Consider the following 24,211-nt stretch of genomic DNA (forward strand, 5'->3'; position numbering starts at 1 on the left):
ATATTACTGTTATTATTTCTAAATTCAACAAATAGTAGTGTTAAATGAACACTTTCGTGTTGATGTAGATCTAAGCGCATGACTAAATTGATTTTCCTGTTCCATTTAGTATTATTTATATAGTAAAATTTAATTTGTGTTCGTAAACAATATAATAATTCAGGTTTTATATTATAAATGAAATTTAACTTGTTATAGAAGGTTGTTTGCTTTATATTATAGTTGCAAAGTCAAACTTTATGTAATTATATACCTATATGACAAAGAATCCAATGAGCTTCACAGATTCCTTTTAGTGATGTATTCCCACACCCATATGTCAGACCTCCTCTCTATCCAATCATTTTTTCATAGGCCATTTCTTTTTTCATTTTTTCCATTCCACCTTTTTATTTGTCAATTCTATTAAAAAAAAAATAGCTCGATGTATTAAGATTTCTTTATACGTGAAGTTCGGAAAAAGGTCGAATAACAAAAGTTTATTGTACACAGTTTTATCATGCATTTCTACAAGATAATGCTTTCACGTGTAAATAATCGAAGATCAATTTTTTTGAAAACACTCCATTATAAGTAAATTCAACAGAACTAGAGAATCCGAGAAATTCATGTTATCACAAATACGGAGCAAAAGTTGTTCATTCATTGAGTAGCTATTCCACAAGTCTGTATAACAACACATTTGAAATACAAAATCTTTGAGAAAACTATGTTGGTACAATATCAATTCTATTCCTAATTGTTCCTGATTTGGGTAACTAGCTCCAACTTTGACATATTACACCGCGAGATGCACAAAGCATCCTGCATTCTATCTAGGATCTATTTAATCGTCTACTTAGTCAGATAAAACAAAGTGTTGATAGGCTCTCCAAACGTCAGTGGTAGATCCACAAAATCCATGATTTTGACATGATTCCATAATTTAGTATCTCCCACGAGTGGAATTATACAGGGTATGTTGTTGTCCATAATTTAGTATCTCACATTTGACAGGAAGGGTTTGTGTGGCTTCCAGATGAACTCATATCAGCATATAACTTCGTGATTATACATGAAGCAGACATCTTGACATGATGAAAGTTAAAGACGTAAAGATGATCACCATCACCATGATGTAAATATGAAAGTGATATTCTAACCGTTGAGTCAAGTACTTCATCATATAAGAGAAAGCAGTGCACCCAGTGTTCCCCTAAAGATGTAAATCAATCTTCTCAGACCACTTGAAGATGTCCGAGTGAACTTGATCACCTCCCAAGTCTTTACCCGTTGCACCAGCTGCAACTCTCATAATATCTTCAATCAAAGCGAAATTTCCCATAATATCAACATGAGCTCCACTCTGTGTACCACGGCCCTCAAGAAGGTTCGCGGGAGGAGCATGATCATACTCCCTTGTATAAGTTTTGATTCCTGAAGGATTAAATCTAGTTTTTCCACGCCATCCTTTTGCACACATGAAGCCTGCACTTAAAATAGGCACCGTCTCATCGCCATCAACAGTGAGAACACCATTCTTCAAACAACACTCATTCCCTTCATCAGCTGAAGTTTCAATCTGGAATGGAATATGACATTGTGCTATTGGTGTCTGCCCATAAACATATGCTCTTTCAGTTGGAATGCCAACTCCATACATTGAATAAAGCTCCATTTCAGGAGCATTTGGTAACCTGTAGGGTTAACAAGTTAAAAATAAAATGAACCCGAGGTCATTTTCTACTCGTTGACTATAACAAGAGGCATCCTTTGTACAAAGACAACAACTAAAATAGTATGGAGACAGAGTTCAAATGAAAGTACTCACTTTGTTTCCAATGGATTTGACCAGTATTTGTAGTGTGAATACATTGGATCATCCAAATCTTCAGCTATCCCATATGAAAAATGAGCGCCTCCACGAGCCATCATCTTTGGGGCAACAAAGTGAAGTAAATCCAAGATATCTCCAGCTGTATAAACCTTGTATTCTTCCACAGCTTTTATACCAGCAACGCCCATGTCATAATACTCTGTCCACACATCACATGTGTTATTTGCTTTATTTGTGCCCTTCACTGCACCCTGCAGGTAAACAAACACAGCTACTTCCAGACAACAAGAAGTGAGTGGGAAAGAGATAATTTCGCTAAGCTTATAAGTACAAGAAATTAAGGCATAAATTGACATGTCAAAAATATTAAAACTTGGTATAATAAGCTCAGATATCCAAACTATGGAAGGACATAGATTGATACATCACATATTATTCATCCTACTGTACTACTGAGTTAATGTTCTTTCATATATTTGTTTCGATTGAATTGTTGTAGTTATACTTTTTATTTGTGTTTCTTTGCTTTATAAGGATCAAAATGTTAGATGACAGGTCTACCCAAGCTATGCCTCACAAATGTCTTTCTCAAGCACAAAAATCCATGTTTGTGAGCCTTAATTAACATTTTGAAACGAATAGAAGAAAGCATAGAAATATGTATAGAACGAGAGCATTTAGTTTCTGGTTAACATTACTCTGAAGTCAATCCTAGTAATATCTGATGAAGGTTTCTGTGCTGCATCCTTTCCAAATGATATCATCCTTCCATAATTAACATGTTTTCCTTTAGATTCTATAGTTTGATTGTCCTGATGGCTTGACATCTGACTAATCTTGTCCCTTAGTTTTCTTTTGCGAGGAGAATAGCCTTCTTCTGGAGACCAGTCGAGACCACCCCAAATCGTCTCTCCTCCTTTTGGTAACATAGACATGGTTGAATCCCAAGTCCGAAGCATCTTCATTAAATGTGGTAGTGTTTGAATACGAAATAAATCTTTGTCCATAACAACTGATGCTTTACTCCTGAAATTTAAGTAAATTAGTAATGATCAAGAAGACTACCAATGAAGAATTAGGAACAGCCTACACGCGGAAGCACTCAAAGACTTGTATTTTCCATGAATGCCTACTTAAAATCATTTTGTACATAACATCTAGTGTTGAAATATAAAAGGCTATCAAATAGTATCTCTTAGAACATCAACGATTCATAGTGGAAAGTTGAGGGAAAAGGAAATAAGGATGTAGACCACATGTTTAACTGCAATTACTACTCACACGTCAAAGCATCAACACATACTCAAATCTAGCTCAAGAAACAGATATGATTAGAATTTTTCACGGCCTTATTTACCAAGCTCGGGACTAGAGGAGCATTTTAGGAATCTGATTTAGCTCTATAGCATATGTACTCTTTCTTTATTTGGCTGTCAAGGAGAAAACATCCACATGAACCAATTTTACCTTGCAATGGCGACATCTCGAGCTTCAGCTGAGAAAAGTGCAGCTAATGCTTTTGGAACACCTAGAAACGGCGCACCAATATTCATCACTGCTTTAATATGTTTGGCACACCAATCAGGACCACCACCACCACCCATTGGAGCTGGTGCCTCTACCCACTTCATGAAATACAAAAAGTAAATAGCTCCCATAGAATGTGGAACAATTACTGCCTTATTGCCTCCATTAGTTGCAACCATCAGTTCTATATTGCTTTTTATCTGGCTTAGCGTCTGGTCACGCACCTGATGAAATGATTTCACCATTGACATTACAACTTTTTAAGGAAACAACAATGCTCAAGCTTACGGAAAGTGAAATTTATACCTCAGTATTCTGAATGGAAAGTCTCCAGTCATATGCAGCCATATACATCGTTTTCTCCTCATATCCTATTCGCGCCAAATTAGCAATCAAAACTGCCCATACAAAATATCCTGGCGCAAAGTAATCTGCAGCAACAAGTCCAGCAACTGGCCTAACCCGAATTCCAGGAGGATCCAACCCAGATTCATTGTCCAATGACATGTGTTCCGCCCAACAAAACGGTCTGTTACCATCACACAAACAGATAAACATTAAAATAAACTTTTTTCCGTTTTTGCAATTGTTACGCATACTAGCTATTCAGTGGCAAATTTTAGACCATAACTCATATCATGTATATATATTTAAAAATTTATCAAATATTTAACCATAAGTCTATTTATTTTGAGATAGCCCTACAAACCCATATCCTAGATCTCATCTCATGCTATTGATACCAATGAAGTTTATTCAATCCATGAAAACAGACCGGGTTCATTTGAACCCAATACTTTTAATGCAGAGCATAAGTTTATGCATTAAAATTCCGACAAATATCAAGTCTGAACTCATATTGATTATAACAACTTTATAGATTGAACCTATAAATTTCAAATTCTGGATTCGTCTCTGACCTTTTATACACTTCGCCAAAAGTGCCACCCCATAACCGCTTCCGAAACAATCCTTCAGCACACTGATGTCCCTCCCATAGCTCAAGGCCACAAGTAACAATCCCAGGTACAAAAACTACTGGATGTTTAGCCTTTAGCCCTTCATTTCGTAGCTTTACGCCAGGAGGATCAGCTACTGGCCCATTAATTGCCTCTGTTACGTACTGTGGAAACGAAGCTGGCATAGCATTGTACAAAAACAATAAAATCCACCATACAGTACAAATATATCCTACGAACCAACAACAACTATCGATACATGACCATTTCTGCTTCGTTACAATCTTCCTCTTACTTTTCTTATCATCTTCCTCGTCAAGTAGTTCGAGGGGAGGAATCTCATTTTGATGAGGTGCATTTCTTCTTCTAATTAACTCCATTCTCAAAATTCAGTTAAACAAATTAATAGTATTATTTTGTTTGAGATTGATACAAGTATGTTACGTTATGTGTAATACCTTCCTATAATGGTGGATCAAGATTGTAGATTAGTGGAGGGAAAAATAACACTTGTGCTTAATTAATTTTTTGTTAATTTGAATTGATTGATTGATTGTTTGGATTATATATAGAAGGTTCATTTGAACCAAACCAAAACATTATGGTGTTTCATCAAGTTTTTGCATTTGTAGCTCAATGAGTCATTGACTATGACCTAATTTCGTAAGACATAAGTTTAGTCAGCTTTTATCTTGTCCGACATAAGTTGTGTAGTATCTAATTTTGTTAGGAATAAGTTGTGCCACAACTTTGTTTATTCTGAAACTGAACTTATGTCTCTATTGATATAAGTTTCATACAGACCAAGTTATATGTTGCGAGACATATATAATTTGTTGGTTATGAACTTATGACATAAGCCTAGAACTGATTTTATGCCTCTATCAACAAAAGTTTATAGGAACTAATTCATGTATATACGCTGCACTTATGCCTTTTTTTAAAGGTTAGGAATATTTTTGGCTAGCTTTTGTTACTTACAAGGGGTGCCAAAATAGAGGCATCCGTACGAATAACCAGAGTTTCATTGAAAATGTTTTACGACCAAATCTTTTGATCGATTGCTTCGGCCCACCATGCCATGGGCCTTAGTACTTGGGCTAAAGGACGTCTTTTTTTCTTTTTTTTTTTATTTCCCACCCGATGTTCGGTACCCACATTGAAGGCTGACCAAATCCGGATTCGCGTCGGAAAGTCCCACATTAGGGGGTAAAGCGCTCCCTAACAAAGGCGACTCCGTACCCAAGGGGGCTCGAACCTGAGACCTCTTGGTCTAAAGGACATCTCGGTTGTACAATTTGGGAGAAATGCTAAATTATTACAATATTGGTTTATCGGTTATTGGTTCGATCATCGATTTAATCACTAGGATTTAATCAAAAATAAATAAATCGTTGAATATCACTTAGAAACCAGGTGAAAACTAAATGAACTATGCACATGACCAGTTGACAGATTTCATCTTGCTCAAAAGCAACACTGACACGTTGTAGAATAATCGAGATTTGAGACAACCAAAAATAAAAGTATGAAACTAAACTCTAAGTAAGGACCGTATATACCGAATGGCATCATAATTTATTAATTTACTATCGAGTTATCGGTTAACCCGTTAGAAAAAAACAACCGTTAAAAAACTGAAAACCCAATAATTAAAAAAATAAAACTGTTACCAAAATCGATTAATCAATAATCCATTAACAATAAATCAAATAACTTTTTTTTGATTCAATTTTAAACCGCCCTATCTATCAAACACTATTCGAAACTTTTACAAGTAAAGTTTCAACACACTAAGCTAAAGTTCAAAAACTTCCTACGTGTGAAGTTAAAAAAATCTTATTTTTCCAAACTATTAGACGACAAATACTCTATTTTAATAAAACGCAGGTAATTGCATTCGTAGCGTATATATATAGAGAAACTTTCACATATACCAAACATAAAAATTATATTTGTATGTTATATCTATAGTTTGCATAATTGCGCTCCATAGCAAATTTTATGTTTGTTATGGAGCTTTTGATTTGTCTAATTCGCTAGAAACATAAGTTTTATACAAATTGTTGTGTTTTGTATAATAAGATCTATATTTGTATAATTATAAGTGTATAGGATAAAAATATACGTATTTGTATTTGTATATACACTTTCCTCTCGTTTTATACAAACACAAACGCATTTTATACTGAAATGTATAAAATAACTAATTGTATAACGAATCAGATGGCAAAAAAATTGGATGTTTGCTGTGAATTACAATTAAAATAAACTATGACTATAACATTTAATTTGAATTAATAGTTTGTTGTTTCATATAATTTTCCCATATATATATACTAGAAGTGGATGGCCCATGCAACAAAAATCTCACATTTTAGTTTACTTATTACCATTATCCCCTATAAGTTTTACAAATCTCCAAAATCCCTTATTTTCACGCATCAGATTAGTGTATCTCGCGCATCAAATTAGTGTATCATGTATAAAATGTAATGTATCGTACTTAACGATTAATGTATCTCGCGCATCAGATTAATGTATCAGCGCTTATATTATTGTATCCGTTTGAGGCATTTCTGTAATTATAAACTTTTAAGGGAGAGATTGTAATTTTGCCTTAAAAGTATGTGATTTCTGTAATTTGTCCTATAAAGATTGTGTATTAAGTACATTGCAAGTGTGACACATAGATATATATCAAAATTATATATTAGTTGTTGGAGCCAAGTTTTATAAGATAGGTATGTATATTTTATTTACATAAGCAAAAGGAAAATAGTGACATATAAGTAGTAATGGAGAGAATATTTTAGGATTATAATAAGCATTGATGTTTTTGCAACCTTATAGTTAATTCTCTCTCGGGAGTAAGGGTCAAATCCCTCATTGAAGAAATCATAATTTTTTTTTTGTATGACATTATTTTTTCAATTTTTTTTAAAACATTATTATGTTTAAAAATAGTTTTAACTTTAAAGATTTTAATTTATCAAAATTTTGTACATTAGAACCTATAATTATGGACCCCAAATAAGTTAATATAGAGTTTTTTTATTCCAAAGTAAAATTCCCTGATATTTCAAAGAGTAAAAAAAGTATATCAATATTTAGTTAAATTACTTCACAAAAATCAAATAAAGGAAGTAAATCTTTGGTTAAATTATACCACATAATTTAAAAGAAAGAATGTGGTTTTTTGCCCTTTCTTTCCATAACGTCATTTTAATAATAAAAAGCAATTCAATATTTATCAAAAAGAAAAAAATTCTTATTGATCTTGCAAAAGTATTGAAAGTTCAGTAGAAAAAAAAAAACTTACTTGCAAAGAAAAACATGCTATGATTTCTTATCTTTTTACATTGATAAATTGTGTGTAGAATATAAACTCTAATAATTAAATATTAGTGAATTGTATTTACACCTCACAAAGGTGAAATATTATTTGAATACTTACGTCGAGTTTATAAACATATACTTGATTTAAATTAATTTGACGTTTTTCTTAATAAATTATTTATTAGGAGTTTATTTTAAAAAAATTAATTTTATTAATTATACTTTAAAAATATAAATATGACTATTAATAATCTTATATAGTTATTTAATGATATATATAATATTAAAAAATAAATTGTTTTGAATATAAAAGATAAATAATAAATTTTTATTAAATTATGTAACTATATTAAATTTAAACAATTGAATATGTAGAGAATAAAAATGAGAATATATAGAAATTCAATAAAGTAATTATTGTATACGTGTCAATGATAACATTAAATGGACCCCACTATACTCAACGATAGAAGGCATAATCTGTAATTTAGTAGAAAAGTATAGGCTTTTTTCAAAGGATGTTAAGAAGGCCCAAATAATAAGGATGATAGTACAATTTTTCTATACAATGCTTTTCACTTTGAAAAGTTGGAATACAAAAATATCATCACTTGCCAATTAAATGGCATGTTGAAACTGTCTCTTATAATATATATAATTGTTACTGGAGAACTAATAGTTATAAATGTATGATGACTGATAAGTAATTATTCATCTTTAATTAGAAGTCTTGAGTTTGAATTTTTCTAGGTACATAGTCGCATTGTTAGAAAGCCCTTTACCCCTATTCAATATAGAATTTTCTGATGCAAATTCAGATATAATTAGGCTCTAAAATAAATATCAAACATCGACAAAAAAAAAAAAGTAGAATCTTTTCAACATGGTGTGGACAAAAGTAAAGCATTTTAGATTTAGTAGTCATAGGGGCCGACTCTTGGCAGAACTCAACTTTAGGAGACAAAAGTATACTCATGTCATACAACGGAAATTCCATTTTCCTCTTCCCTACCCATGCAACGCAATCATTTATCAAGGCACTATACAAATATTAAATTTAGGATGAGTAATATCACGTTTGATATTTGTTTAAGAAGTAAAATATTTTTGTATAGATTAATATAAGATTTTATTTGTAATTTAAAAATTTATATAACTACAACATATATAAATCATGAGGAAATTTATGTATTACATTATGCATAATATGAAATGAAATAACTAAATTGTGCATAACTAATCGCAGTGTAGTCGACAACGTAGCTACAATAAGTTTGTTACATTATTTTTCAAGTAATAATACTAGATTTGTTAGGAAGAGTTACATATTGTCCAATAATAAAATTAAAAATTTATATAAGTAGATTGAAAAAGATAACAAAATAACAAATTTGCACATATGATCTAAAGCAATTTATGACTCTCCTTGCAACTTTACTTCTCTCTTATGTCAAAGAAGAAGAATTCAACCAAGTCCAATTTACTCAATAACTTTGCGAAATTGTCCAAATTTGTCATCGTTAATAGTTAAAGGTCAAATATTACTCTATCATTATAAAATTGATCCAAGTATGCCTTTTTATTATTATTAATCTTTTTTGCTTTTCTATCTGATGTTTGGAGTCTGCATTAGAGTCTCGATTAAATTCAGATCATGCACTACATGATCCATTTAAAAATGACATTTCCGACATGATTTTTTATATCCAAAACTCAAATTCGAAACCTCCAAGCCCTTAAACAGTATAAATATTTCAAATTTGGCCCTAATTAATGAATGTTGAGTGGTGGATGAGGTGGTCCCTCAATATGCTGAAGACTTTCCTATTCTTTTCTTGTTTTTCAAGCTCTGATCATCCCCCAAATTCCGGAGCTCATGAGCCCAGTGTATTCATATACTTTCTCCGTTCATTTTTATTTTTTTATTATTTATTTTTAAAATAAATTTTTATTTTTACTTTTCACTTCTTACTTATTAAGAAAAATTTTTAAAAAAATTTCATATATTGTCCTTAGCACTAATATGAGCATTATGGTAATTATTATTTTTTAGAGATATACAAAATTTAAAATTGACAAGTAAAATTGAATGGGAGAGGAAGTGTATATGGCACAAAAACAAAGTAGCAGACCTAGGATGATCAAGAAAGTCCCGAACCATTTAATTTGATTTGCCACACTATTTAAAGCATATTATTATAATTTATTTCATGTCCCACTTTATGAAAACCGAATACATTGCTGATCAAATGAAAAGTTACAACGGATAGAAAATAGTAATTAATGAATACATATGATGACATTTATTGACCTCTACCATATTATTCAAAACTTTACTCATTTCACCCAATTTAGTTGTTTGGTCACACAAATTAAGTACAGCAATATAATTCTGGCTAGAAAAATTAAACCAAACCACAATCTAAGTCAATATAGTTTTAACATGTGATATGTTTTATATAAAAATTGAGAATTCAAATTTTACTCATGAAATTATACTGATCACTGATTATGCACGTATGATAGAAGCTTAAAATTTAGCAAGTGGTATTATTTACCACCAAATGCTAATTATAGAAAAAAAACTCATTTTATTTGTTATTTTTCCTATAGGAATAAGTTAAGATGTCCTTTTGCATTCTTTATTATACACCTTGGGGCTAATTGCTGCTGCAAGCTAAGTATGCAGTATAACATAGAATAAAACCTTGGGGCATATTTTGTACCTTTGTTTTTTTATATTTCACTCTGTCTCTTTTTATACTTGTAGTAGGGTTAGATTAATTTAAATTTATGTCGTACAAGATTCAGTAAAGAAAAAAACAAATACTTTCTTGAAGTTGAAATATTTGATTATGAATAAAATAATTTTATTTATCACACCACAATTATAGTTCGAACCCAACAAAAAAGGCTAGAAATTTAAGCATAAATAGCTTTATTTGGCAATTAGTTGAAAGTTGAATATGCCTATTCAACATAAACTAAGGCGCTCTCTAAAGAGTGCTTTCGACCTTTCTTTCTTCCTTTGAAAATAGGGAAGTTAGAATGGATAATAACGAAACTCGACTTGAATAGTGCATCCTCATAAAAGCTTTTTTTTGGATCTGACAACTTATGTAGGAACTTTCCAACAGACGAATTACTGCTTCCACAACTAAAAAGTCTTTAGTGAAAGCTTTAAAAGAGTAGGAGAAAAGGGATGTATGAACATTGAATAATGAAAAGAAGGTAGAGTTGCTCGGAACCTAGTGATCGATTCTTTTTCTTTTAAATAGGTAGGGTTGAATAGTGACTTTATACTCCTTGAAGTGAAGAATTAAAAGTCAGATGACTCCTTAATTAAATCAATGTAGTAATACTAATTTTACAGAAAAAATTATTTAATACTTTAATTATATATAGTAACATTTTCAAATAACAAACCCAAATTTAGTAAAATATAAAATTATAGTTGCAAAAATAGAAAAAATAACATAAAAAATAGCTATTATTTTCGTAAAGAAGAAAATCCTATTTTTGCAAGCTAAAAGAAGCAAAAATTAGAAGGAGAGAATGTAGACGTTATAGAATTAAATATGAAATGTAATTAGATCATGTATATATTGCGGTGGGTCCTTTATATAGGTTATAATAAAGAAACTATATATTAAAAATAATAATTAAACATCTTTGTTCAAATAAAATAGCCACATTTCACGTGGCTTGATCATGGACTACTTACTTTATTTTTCCCATCATTTACTTTGTAGGGTTGTAGCTAGGTACCCCTAGCCCCCTCTTAATTCTCATATGGTAAGGGTCCGTTATGTTGTCCAAATTAATTAATTTGAGTATTATTTATTTCCACTTGTTCATTTTATGTTTTTAACTGTATAAATCAGAAAATTTCAATTGGAAGATAATTTGTTTCGCGTCAAAAATGACTTTATTCTTGGAGCTCAAAATTGAGAAATCTAAAACTTTCACATATAGCAAATGTAAAAATCATATAGCAAATATAAAAATTATATTTGTATGTTATAGCTATAATTTGCATAATTGCACTCCATAACAAACTTTTGCTATGGCTATTAACATGTATATTTCACTATACATATACAAAAAGAAGCAATTGTATAATCTGTTTCGGTATACATATATAAAAGAATCAATTGTATAATATGTGTTTGTATAAAGCGAGAAAAGAGAGAAGGACAAAAGAAAACTGGGCAGGGGAAGATTTGTATTTGTATAATTATAAGTGTATAGAATGAAAATATATGTATTTGTATTTGCATATACAATTTTCTCTCGTTTTATACAAACACAAACGCAATGTATACATTTGTGTTTGTATAAAGTGAGAGAGGCGAGTGAGAGCAGCGAGTGAGATCTGGGAGAGGGGAACGAAAATACATGTATATATACAATTTTCTCTCACTTTATACAAAACACAAAAACATTTTATACCTTTGTGTTTGTATAAAAGCGAGAGAGGCGAGAGAGGCGAGGGAGAGACTGACAAGAGTGGTGAGCGAGAAACCTAGGGAGAGAGGCGAATGACAACAGCTTGCTACAAGTTATAATTAAATCAAATTGTGATTATAACATTTAATTTAAATTAATAATTTGCAATTATATACAATTTTCCCTTTAAATTATAATAATATTTACTATTAAAAATTGTTTGGAGAATAACGATCAAAATCGGTAGACAGGATCAATATAGTGGCCCAAATACATGCACTCGGGGACGTTGGATTTTGTCTCAAATTCAAAGAACCGACGGACACAATCAATCATGTTCGTCAACTTGTTCGAAGCAAACTCATATATTATTTATGACTTTAGACAATTCTACCGCTCAATCCACTTACGTTTTTTTATTAAATATTTTCATCATTTTAATTTATACTCTTCAACTACAATTTCACACTTCAAAAATCAACAAAGTTCCTCGATATTATAAACAAATAATAAAAAATCAAGAGATTACGTCGTTTACTTTTTTTTTTTATAAAAAAATAGTGAACATCGGTTAATTTTCTATTAATTTTTATAATTTAAAAAAAAAAAACGAAATATAGGTGATTTTCCCTTGATTTTGTCAATCGATCATGTTCGCCGATTTTCTATCCCTTGCATTATTTTTAGTAGTGTGACCAGATTAATAATTAATCAATAGACAGTTTGTTTATATGCCCTACCATATACAGAGGCAAAGCGAGAATTTAGAGTTTGGAATTCTAAATTTCGTTAATAATCGTCAATCAATTTTATCAGGGTTCACAAATTAATATATATAAATATTTAATTAATTTTTTATTACAAATATAAAGTTTATGAAAAAACTATTGGGTTCGTTCGAACTTTTGAATCCTTACCTAGATCTGCCTATGACCTCATAAGCTATGAAAAAGGAATGCAAGACATAAGATACTTACATTTCTACAATTAGTATTAATAATTATTATCATTATTTTGTATGTAAAGCGATGGACATACTTTCTAAATAAACAAGCTAGAGAAAACAGTCATTTTCATCATACTCTAAATTGCCAACCGTATTTGTACCTTTCTTGCTTTTTTTCGTAGCATTTAAATAGAGATTCTATCACTACCAACTTTTGTTGCTAATCATCACATAAAAATAAAAAGAATATAAAGAAGCCATGTAGTGAAGCTTCTTTTTAGCAGATGGATAAAAAGCTTCATGTTTAAATTAAAGCCTCAAAATCATTTTTATTTCTTTCATTTCTAATTTTAATTTTGACATAAAGTGAAGACATTGTCTTTACTTAAAACTTTAACTAGAGGCATACTTTACTATTCTAATCTTACTATTGACATTTTAAAAATCTAAATTTGACTATTATTACTGTATCATGCAATTATTCAATACTACGGATAATATGAAAAAAAAATGATAAAACTTTTTTAATTTGTTAAAAATAAACCAGTAAAATAAAATATTTATTTTTAAAGAATATAAAATTGCCATAAAGTAACTATGGCCATAATGAGTAAATTAGACCTTTTACATTACATGAAGTGGTGGCAATCGTTTCGGAGGTGAAATTGGGACAGTATAATCTAGGGTGCGCATCGGTCAGTTCGATTTATCGGTTTTCGATTTGTAAATACTTCAAACCGATAATCAAATCAATAACATATTTCTTATCGGTTTTTGGTTAATCGGTTTATGGTACTTAACGGTTCGGTTTTCGGTTTAACCAATAAGAAAATACTCATATATATTATATACACAATAAGAAAATTTTCAAATAAATCATATGATTTTTCCAGCATTTGGCATGAAAGTAATAATCATAAAAGTAACAATCATTTTTCTTGCAAGTTTAGACACTAGACACATTCAAAGGAAAAAGTGTGAAAGTAACAATCGTTTAACCATTAACAAAAAATGTGAAAGTAACAATCGTTTAACCGTTAACAATAAGACTAGTAAATTTAGTATAGTCTTATTGGGTTATTGGTTTAACCATTAACAAAAATTATAAAACCGGAAACCGAACCAATAGCCCAATAAAAAAATTTTCAAAACCGTTTAAAAACTGTTAGCCCAATAACCCAATATCAATAAACCAATAGTATTTTTTTCGGTTCGGTTTATTGGTTAAATCGATTTTTGCACATCCCTAGTATTATCTAATACTCCATCTATTTTAACTTATGTGTTACTTTTCATTTTTTGAGGGTCAAATAATTTAAGTTTGATCAGAAATTTATTCATGAAATCTTTAAATTTTTTAAAATGTAATTTATACATTTATAAACTACGTAAAAAATATTATATGTCACAAACTCACAATAATTAAGATATATGAAAAATCTATGATCAAAGATAAACTCACTTAAATCTCAAAAACTAAAAAGTATCATATAAATTGAGACAGAGAGAATACTTTAAAAAAAGATAGGTTGAGAAGGGACCACACATTTTCACAAATTTAGTTCACAACATAGAAAAACGAAAAAGGGTAAAGGATATTTTCTGAATTGTAGTGAATATTATTGAGATAACAAAAGCATCATCACACAAATCCGCAAGCAAAGGTTACTGTTTAAAAGAGAGATGATGACATAGCAAATAGCCAAATACCCCTTTTTTGCCTTTTGGGGACTGAGAGCGACAAACATAGAGTGGCGCACGCACGGCACGATCAAAGGATCAATGCCCAAAAGACCCGCCCATGTAACGCCTACTTTTCATTAGGATTGCCAAAATCGCCACAACTTTTATCCTACGGTCTAGTCAGAGACGAATTAAGAATTTTATACATTTTCAATTATTAGAAAAGTTGTATAATAGTTTTATATATTATTAATATTTTATTTGATTTTTAAAAAAATTATGTATTAATAATGCTTATATTAGATAGATATTAAGATATGTATAATTAATATATAAAAATTATGATATTAGTAATGCAATGAATTTTAATATATGTATTAGCATGATTAGAAACATATCTGCCTCTCAAAATCATTTCTACAATTTTCTATTGTATTTGTGGAAGGTGTTCTTGTATTATATATGATTTTTTAAAAATTATGAAATATATGTTATTTTTAATACCAAATTAAATAGTGCATGAGAAACAATCTCAGCACAACAAATAATAACATAACTAATATCCTTATCAATAATGTAAGCATTACTAATACACGTTATTCAATATTATTCTTATACATCCTATGACTCATTAATTCTTTATTTAGTAGAATTTACATCCTAATTCCCACGTATAACTTATGCACAACAAATCATGGTATTAGCGATGCAAGACTTATTAATACATGAATAAGTGTGCCTAAGGAACAAATAACTAGTACAATATACCAAATCAAACAATGGATAAGAAATATCTCATTGTAACTAATTAATATACCATATTCAGTTTTTCTCTATTTCAATTTGTTTGATCTACTTTCTTTTTTAATTTGTTTTAAAAAAAGAATGTCTCTTTTAATTTTTAGCAACTCTTTAACTTCAACTTTCTATGTGCTTTAACTTCAACTTTCTATGTGACATATTTAACATCATGCGATTAAAAATAATTTAGTACATTTGACATATGTTTAATTTTAGAAAATAAAATTCAAAAGCCTTATTTATTTATTTAAAAAAGAAACAAATTAAAACGAAAGAGTACTCCAAAATCATCGCCAACACCTCTCCACCTATTATATACTTCCTGTTCATTTTTTATTTGTACATTATTTTAAAAATAAATTTTGTTTTACTTATCATTTATAATATGTTTAGAAAAATTAATTTCATGATATACTCTTAACATTAATTACTTATTCTCTAAATTATTTTTTTCAATATATAACTGTCTCTCCGTTCCTATTTAGTTATCACCATTTTAGATTTGATGTCTCTTAACAAAACTAGATAAATTTACCATTATACCCTTACTTAGTGTTATCTTGAACTCAAATTTTTAATAAATGAATATGAATTAATTTATTTTGATTAATTAAATAGACCAATGAGCATGAATTAATTATTTAATTTTTTTATGTTGATCAAATTTATATTTTTAAGACTAATAAATCTCAATGATAAAATAAAAATAATAATATCATTTGTATATTGATTTTGTGAAATCACAAATATTAAAGAACATTTACTTTTAATAAGAACAACACATAGAAAATAGAGAGAGTAAAATAACGAAAATAGTAAGTACTATTTTTATACGCTCTACCAAACTATCCCGTTAACCCCTCTCCGCCTTATTAAAATAGTTGTGACATATACTGAGTTGTAAGGTGAAGAGAGAGAAACACAAGTTGCCACAACCCTCCGCTTTGATACTTGGCCCCCCTCTATAGCATCGAAAACCCCACAAATCTCAACAGCCCTTTCTCTCTCTCACTTTCTACCTGTAACTGCTCAAGTTCCACAGACAAAAAGAGAGTGATGAGTAATAACTGGGAAGAATGGAAAACGAGTATTAATACTAGTAATATAGTATACTCACTCCATTTCATTTGAGTAATGAAAGTATAGTGAGATCCAGCTCTCTCTCGCGATCTCATTTTATATCTGTACTCCCTATTTTCCGCCTTTAACGCCTCGGTTACTCCATCCTCCTTACTAGTATTCTACTCTTTTTTTTTTCTCCTTTTCACAAAACCCAATTTCATATTTCTCTCTTTCTTCTTCTTCGCCGTATTCGAATTGAGCTTTTGTTTCAGATTGATCTGAAGACTAGCATTTGTGTTTGCTTGTTTGGTTTTCAGATGTAAATCTGTCTTTAATGCTCAAAAAGACTGACCCCTTCTGTTTAATTTTTCCAGTTTTGGGGTTAAGTAGTGTGTAATATTAGTCCTCTGTTTCTACTCTGTTTTGCTGGTCTGTAAGTGATGAGTGCTTAGTTCTTGACATTAATCTCAATTTTGTGTATTTCTTCTTAGTGGGTATTTTGCTAGGTTGAAAATTTGAGAATGTTGACTTGTATAGCATGTTCGAAGCAGCTGAATACTGGATCTCTGCGAGAACCAGAGGAAGATGAAACGGCTGAAACACCCAGCACAAAGCAAGCCATTAAAGCCCTTACTGCTCAGGTGTTTTTTTTTTCTCAATGAAAAAATGAACTTAAAAAAGCTGTTGACGTTGTTAAGTTCAAAAGCATGTTTATTTAACTGTTATTTTGATGTTTTTTTTTTTTTCAGATCAAGGATATGGCAGTTAAAGCTTCAGGAGCGTATAAGAACTGTAAGCCATGTTCAGGGGGTTCAAATCATAACCAGAACCCTAACTATGCTGATTCTGAAACTGGGTCTGTGTCTGAAAGATTTCATTACTCGTATAAAAGGACTGGGAGTTCAAATTCGACACCAAGGGTGTGGGGTAAGGAAATGAAAGAGAGATTGAAAGTTCTGTCCAGTGGTGAAAGTACGCCGGTATCAGTAAGTGGCCGGAGCGAATCCGTTGTCGGTATGGAAGAAGATGATGAAGAGTCTAAAGAATGGGTTGCTCAGGTGGAACCTGGTGTTCTAATCACGTTTGTTTCTCTACCTGAGGGTGGTAACGATCTGAAACGAATTCGATTCAGGTATTCTTTTTCTCTGCTTTGATCTGTTCTTTGAAAGTTCTTGTTTGTTTGCGAGTAATTAGTATTACTGTTTCAATTTTTCCTGCTTTTTTTTCTGTGTGGCGCCGAATGACCTTTTGATGAGTCGTTTTCTGGAATGTGATTTTTAATTGTACAGTAGACTTGTAGTTGGATATATCTGCACTGTGCTGCACTATGCCAGAAATTATGGAGTGGACCAAAAGTGGGTCTTTTACCAAGGCTTAAAATACTGTCTTGCTGACTTAACAAATTGAATCTCTCCAAAGTACAAAAGAAGCATATACAATATTCAAGCATGAGTGTTTTTCTGCTTACGTCAAATGGAAGATTTCATTAAGATCATCCGTTAGTATTAGATTTGAGAGCAAGTAACTGGTGAATAATCATGTGGAGCGAACAACCAGTCCGCTCTAACCGGTTATTTGTACAAGTCTTTAATAATTTGCTATGTAAGAGGGGACACCTAGTTACCTGCCTAGATGTATATGATATTGGCAAGACTGAAACTATCCAATTATGTTACGCTGAAATACGTCAATCAATAACATCATATACCAAAATCATCACTCTCTCTGACCCTGTTAATTAACATGAAAGCTGAATGTCAAAGTTCGAGAACAAGTATACACAAATGATTTGACTTGATTTATTTATGAATAAAGCAATATATATTTATCAAGACTGGAAAGAGATGTTGATTTCTAGTCAAAATATATTTATCACAACTTGTCACAACGAATGTCTTTTGGGGTTATTTTTGTAATTAGAGGGGCTAACAAGGGTAGATCAATAAATTCTCATTTATTTGCATCCAGAATATCCTTTCAAATTTTAAACTACTAAACCAACTCCTAAACCACTACCCAATTTTCCTAAACATTGCCCATGGAATACAACCTAAGAAATAACCCTGCTCAAGAAATAACCATGTCAAATCCAAACGATTGTCTTCCATTCTTTATCCACCTCAATATTTTGCCCACTATATTTCTTCCAATCTTTTTGTCTTCCATTGTTGTGTTCTTTTATTGTTCATCATTTTCAACATTCTGCTATTTTCTGTCTCTCAATCTCTTTTGTCAATAAATTTCATCTCATGGGCAACTATGTCTATATTGTTTTTAAGGGAAAAAATAAGGTATATACTTTTAACTTGGTAAGAATATGCAAAAATGACCATTGGAGTTGGTGAAAAATTGTATTAAAAATATGATAGGTATGATGATGTTGTTGAAGCTATAAAAGATTGGAATCTTTGAATAAATAAAATAAAATTATTCGATGATCATCTCGTAATTCAGTAGTGGATGGAAATAAATTAGAACTTAATGAGCAAAAATATGTCTATGTTAACAGTATTTTTGGCTGGATTTGTTTTGGAAAATTATTGAAAGATTAATTTGTCAAGTAAATCATTTAGGTGATTTTTTGGAATGTAAATTAAATGTTCTTTATTTTGTTACGTTAGTTTAGGGTTTATGATATTTTAACATGAACAAATTTAACAAGGAAAAATGAAAGAGAAACAATATAGACTTCGGGTGATTAGCGTAATAAGTAAATTTTTGACATGAAAAGAAAGAAAATCTTTTGCATTTCTTTCTTCTACATATTTTGGTAGATTTTTTGGGGAAATGAATATTGTGTAGAGTAACTTAATAACTGACAACCTATCAACAAAAAGACTACTCAATATAGACTTTTTTGAGTCTTTTTTGTAGAACCAATGTGACTAATCAATACATTGAATCTTCCAACATGCCTTTTGGATTTCTTAGGCTTCAAATACACTCAACCCTCTTTCCTTCTAATATCACTTGTCCATTATCTTACCAAGCAAAAAAGTCTTTAGAATAGTAAACATGACCTGTCTTCTTCCACAAATGGAAATGCACGTGGTGTACGAAAAAGATTGTACCCTACTGTTTGGGAGATGTTGAAAGACGAAGTAAGGGACCTTAATTATTTTGTGGAAGAACTGTGGGAGTTGAGGCATTGTTTCCATACCTACATTGAGGAGGTTAAGAATGCCAACAAGGAAGAGGGTGGTGTTGATGTTGATTTGGTTGTTTGTTATTCTTGGCTAATGTGTTGGATAGTCGAGTAGTGGTTTAAAATTTAGAGGGCATTCTGAGTGCAAAAAAATGTGAATTTACCGATTCACATACTTGTTTTTTCTTCTTAAAAACAACATAAACATATTTGTCCATGAAATTCATCAATGAAAGAGAGATTAAATAGCCGGATGTTGAAAATGAAAGAGAAACAACAATGGAAGACAAAGATTGGAAGAAATAGAGTGGATAAAGAATGGAAGACAACCGTTTGGTATTTGACAGGGTTATTCTTGGCTAATGTGTTGGATAGTCGGGTAGTGGTTTAAAATTTAGAGGGCATTTTGAGTGCAAAAAAATGTGAATTTACCGTTTCTCCCTTGTCAGACCCTCTAATTATGAAAATAACTCCAAAAAGCACTAGTTGTGACAAATATAATATTCACTAGAAATTAACATCTCTTTCCAGTCTTTATGGATATATCTTGCTTCATCATTTATAGGTAAATCAAGCCTAATCATTCATGTTTACTTGTCCTCGAGCTTTGAGATTCGGCTTAACTGGCAGTGTTAGAGGGAGTGTTAGAGGGAGTGACGATTTTGGTATATGATGTTATGATTGGCCTATTTAAGCGTAACATAATTGGATAGTTCCAATCTTGCCAATATTATCTTCATCTAGTTTAGGAAGGTTTCTTGTTCTATCGACAGGTAGTTGGGTATCCCCTCTTACATATCAAATTATTGAAAACTTGTGCAAATAACCGGGTAGAACGGACTGGTTGTTTGTTCTACATTGGCTGAGCAATTGCTTCAAATCTAATACTAACTGATGATCTTTAACGAAATCTTCTATCTGACGTAGGTAGAAAAACACCCATGGACATTTTTTCTGCTGTCTCATTTCTATCATGCACGTGTGTTTACTGTTTAATGCTACTGTGAATTAAAATTGAACTAGTGGTTCTTGTGATAACATGTGACCTTTTTTTTGTTTTTTATCCTCTTAATTATATGCTAAGTTATCATAGCCCTTAGAGAATTTCAGCTAAGACCCGTGCCTAATTAATTATGAGCATGAGTTTTCTTATTGTTGGTCATTTTAGTTCATTAGTAAGTGAACTTTTAAATTTCTTTAGAAAAGTAAATACTTCTTCCGTTTCAATTTGTTTTACCTACTTCCCCTTTTTAATCAATTTCAAGAACAATTCTTTCCCTTTTTAGTTTCATCGCTTTCACATGACATGTTTATGACCAAAATATTAAAGAACATTTTAGTACATTTGACATATCTTTAGTTTAAGACCACAAGTTTCAAAAATCTTCTTTGTTTTATGAAACTCTGTGCCAAGTCAAAGTAGGCCAAACAAATTGAAACGAACGGAGTAACGTATAAAAAATTAATTCATTTCTGTTTGGAAATATATGGATTCATGGCTTTATCAGGTCGTAACATTAGCAGAAACATTTTTGTTTTTAATCTCATTTTGGCGACCAATTTTGTTACTACCTAAAACTATAATGCAAAAAGTACAACTTTTTTTTTTCTTTCTAGTTTGCAGTTCAATTCTTGAGTATGTTAGTGTGGGCTTCCACCTTCCTTCATAGCATGCTTCTATTTCTACCTGTAACTATACAAAGTTGACTAATTAGCTTCTGCTTATTGCATGAGCTGCAACTGAAAATTGTGTCTTAACAAAATTGATTGTGATGAATTAAAAGCATTGTGATCTTGCTCCTCCTGTCCCAGCACTATTTTGCTAACTCTGCTATTGCTTCAATATTAGAGTCCTTACTACTCTGAAATGCTGTAATCACTAATTGCCAGTCAAGTCCTGAGTTTTGGAATCTTCAATTGGAAGATCAGCTCAGCATGAGATTTCTTTGGTTCAGAATGAAACTTGATTGAAGTTGCAGACCTCACTGGTTGTCTTTGTTGAGCTGTCAACTCCCTTATGTCACTACTTTTACTGACGACTGTTATTAACTGAAAAGAGGATAGCAGTGATGTAACACTTTGCCTTTTTTATCTGAACTGCAATAGTTGCAGCTTTCTCATGAGCATATTTTATATGCATGGGTGACTGATCTTTATGATTGAATGCATCTTCCACCTTCCCCACAGGCCATAATTGGTAAACTGGTTGAGAGTTCTAAAATGTTACTGATATTTTTGTCAGCCGTGAGCTATTTAACAAGTGGCAAGCTCAACATTGGTGGGCCGAGAATTATGACAAGGTCATGGAATTATACAATGTCCGCAGGTTCAATCGACAAGCAGTACCATTGCCAATCCCTCCGAGGTCTGAAGATGAGGTGAGCCTTGTGGGTTAGTAGCAAAATGTTACAACCAATCCTCTTAAATTGCTTGGAGCAGCACTGTTGCTTTTTTGCTCTTTTGTATTGCAAGTACATGTATTCATGTATGTTTCTTATTCATTATATGTACTATTTTGTTTCAGAACTTGAAGCTTGATTACGCTGAGAGTAGTCCGGTAACACCTCCACTAACCAAAGAGCGTCTCCCTAGCCACTTTCATCGTTCAACAGGGGTGGATCACTTGCCATCAGGCTCTCTTGAAAGAGATCCATCACAATCTCATCATTGTTATGATGCAGGTGGTCTCACTTCGACCCCTAAGCTCTCCAACATCAGTGCGACAAAAAGTGAGACACCATCAATGGATGCTTCTGCACGGACTAGCTCTTCAAGGGAGGCTGATCGCTCAGGAGAGCTGTCTGTTAGCAATGCCAGTGATGTTGAGACTGAATGGGTTGAAGAAGATGAGCCTGGAGTCTATATCACGATTCGAGTGTTGCCTGGTGGTACTCGAGAGCTTAGAAGAGTCAGGTTCAGGTTAGTAATTCTTTTATGCGTTTATCAGCTCCTATTTTATAACTCGACAATATCAGAAGAACTAAATCTGTCCATCTTGCCTTTTGCTGGCTTCTAAAACTTCTATCTTGATTTCTTCAGCGCCGCCCTCTACTCCTATGTGCATGAGTTCTTCTCTAGTGAACGACATTGAGGATAGAGGGTTATGAATTTTTAGTGCCATCCCATCAACTGAGTCATTTTATTTTATCTAATACAAGAGTGAAGTTTGTGTGTCATTCTTGTTCCCTGATTCACAAGGGCAATTTGTCCGTCTACTAAAAAATGTTTGATGGTTGAAATACTGTGGCATTTACTTTCATACTAGTACTAGTATATCTAAGGTTGACATCCATCTATATATTTAAATGGGGATGTTTTCTTGTGCTTTCCATGCTTTAAATTGTGAGTCATTCCTAAGGTTGATTACTGCTCCAATGATTGTGAAAACGAATCTTCTCCTTATTTTTAATTATGATCCATTAGCAAATTGAGTAATCTTTAATGAAACAAAGCTCAGCAACAAAATCTTGTATATAGTTGTGTCTCACGATTGAAAGATTTAAGCAATAAGCTCTTTTCTGATGCGGAATGATTTTTTTTTATGCAGTCGTGAAAGATTTGGAGAAATGCATGCCAGGTTGTGGTGGGAAGAGAACAGAGCCAGGATCCAAGAACAGTACTTGTGATTTAGGACATAATTTGGAGTTCTTTAAATCAATATTCATCCATAATTAGTATCTTAATGCTCCTCTACTTGGCATCAATCCGGGCCACTCATTGTTTTCTTTCTCTTAAACTAGTTGCTTAGGCTTTTTTTTTTCTGGGTGGAAAGGCTTAGAGGTCTTTTTGATGTTGTACTGACTGTTAATGAAGAAATATAGACAAATACTACAAATCATATGAAATGTAGCTTATGTTCATGTATATGTAGCTATTCTGCCATGATTTTCGAATATGTTTATGTAACTTCTTAGATTAGTGTTCAGTTCATTTTTTAGTTTACAACCTTAATATGATGTTGGTTTGCGTAAAATAATTTCATTAAAACACTTGCGTGAATAAAATAGAGCGAATACTACCAAGGCTGCTCCGCTCTTATTAAGAGGTATCAGATTTGATCTCTGAGTAATGAGAAAATCATGATGGGAGCACCACACACAGAATGAGCCTTGTTGTGTGTGCAATTCAAAATTAATCAGTGATCCAATGCAGAATCAAAGAGAAAATGATATAAATGGTCCCTTAACTATAGGAGTAAGTCTAAAATGGTCCCTTAACTATACATTTAACGGATTTAGTCCTTTAACTATTCAAAAACTTAACAGTTTTAGTCTCTTAACTATACATTTCCAGCTTTAGTCCCTTAATTATAAACTTATCGATTTTAGTCCTTTAAGTATTCAAAAACTTATCAGGTTTGGTCTTTGTCCATTTTTAAAATACAAATAGCTTAGATTTATATTAATCAAAATCTTCGTGAAATTAAATCTTCAACCCATTTTTAAGTTGTTTCTCTATCCTCGTCCTTTTTGCTTCAAACTACT

General features: G+C 31.6%; 2 protein-coding genes across 2 annotated transcripts; one reads left to right on the plus strand and one right to left on the minus strand.

Annotated features, from left to right (window-relative positions):
- Nucleotides 1-621: 621 nt before the first annotated feature.
- On the minus strand, nucleotides 622-4,682 carry LOC125872487 (phospholipid:diacylglycerol acyltransferase 1-like). Its single transcript, XM_049553222.1, has 6 exons — nucleotides 4,264-4,682; nucleotides 3,650-3,872; nucleotides 3,284-3,567; nucleotides 2,515-2,842; nucleotides 1,811-2,067; nucleotides 622-1,676 (listed from the first exon to the last, which is right to left on the minus strand). Exons 1-6 carry the CDS (start codon nucleotides 4,680-4,682, stop codon nucleotides 1,196-1,198), a joined length of 1,992 nt encoding a protein of 663 aa, XP_049409179.1. The 3' UTR covers nucleotides 622-1,195.
- Nucleotides 4,683-16,488: 11,806 nt separating this feature from the next.
- Nucleotides 16,489-23,574, plus strand: LOC125872495 (protein Brevis radix-like 2). Its single transcript, XM_049553233.1, has 5 exons — nucleotides 16,489-17,223; nucleotides 17,332-17,714; nucleotides 21,970-22,105; nucleotides 22,252-22,646; nucleotides 23,275-23,574. The coding sequence occupies exons 1-5, from the start codon at nucleotides 17,104-17,106 to the stop codon at nucleotides 23,351-23,353; spliced, it is 1,113 nt and encodes a 370-aa protein (XP_049409190.1). The 5' UTR covers nucleotides 16,489-17,103; the 3' UTR covers nucleotides 23,354-23,574.
- The last annotated feature ends 637 nt before the right edge of the window (nucleotides 23,575-24,211 follow it).

This window comes from Solanum stenotomum, chromosome 8, assembly GCF_019186545.1.
Source record: "Solanum stenotomum isolate F172 chromosome 8, ASM1918654v1, whole genome shotgun sequence".
Taxonomy (NCBI): domain Eukaryota; kingdom Viridiplantae; phylum Streptophyta; class Magnoliopsida; order Solanales; family Solanaceae; genus Solanum; species Solanum stenotomum.

Coding starts and splice junctions, on each gene's coding strand:
- LOC125872487 (XM_049553222.1), bottom strand. CDS start 4,682: ATGGAGTTAATTAGAAGAAGAAATGCACCTCATCAAAATGAGATTCCT. Junction 3,568..3,649: donor TTTCCATTCAGAATACTGAG/GTATAAATTTCA, acceptor TCATTTCATCAG/GTGCGTGACCAGACGCTAAG. Junction 1,677..1,810: donor TCAAATCCATTGGAAACAAA/GTGAGTACTTTC, acceptor TTAACCCTACAG/GTTACCAAATGCTCCTGAAA.
- LOC125872495 (XM_049553233.1), top strand. CDS start 17,104: ATGTTGACTTGTATAGCATGTTCGAAGCAGCTGAATACTGGATCTCTG. Junction 22,106..22,251: donor CTCCGAGGTCTGAAGATGAG/GTGAGCCTTGTG, acceptor ATTTTGTTTCAG/AACTTGAAGCTTGATTACGC. Junction 22,647..23,274: donor CTTAGAAGAGTCAGGTTCAG/GTTAGTAATTCT, acceptor TTTTTTATGCAG/TCGTGAAAGATTTGGAGAAA.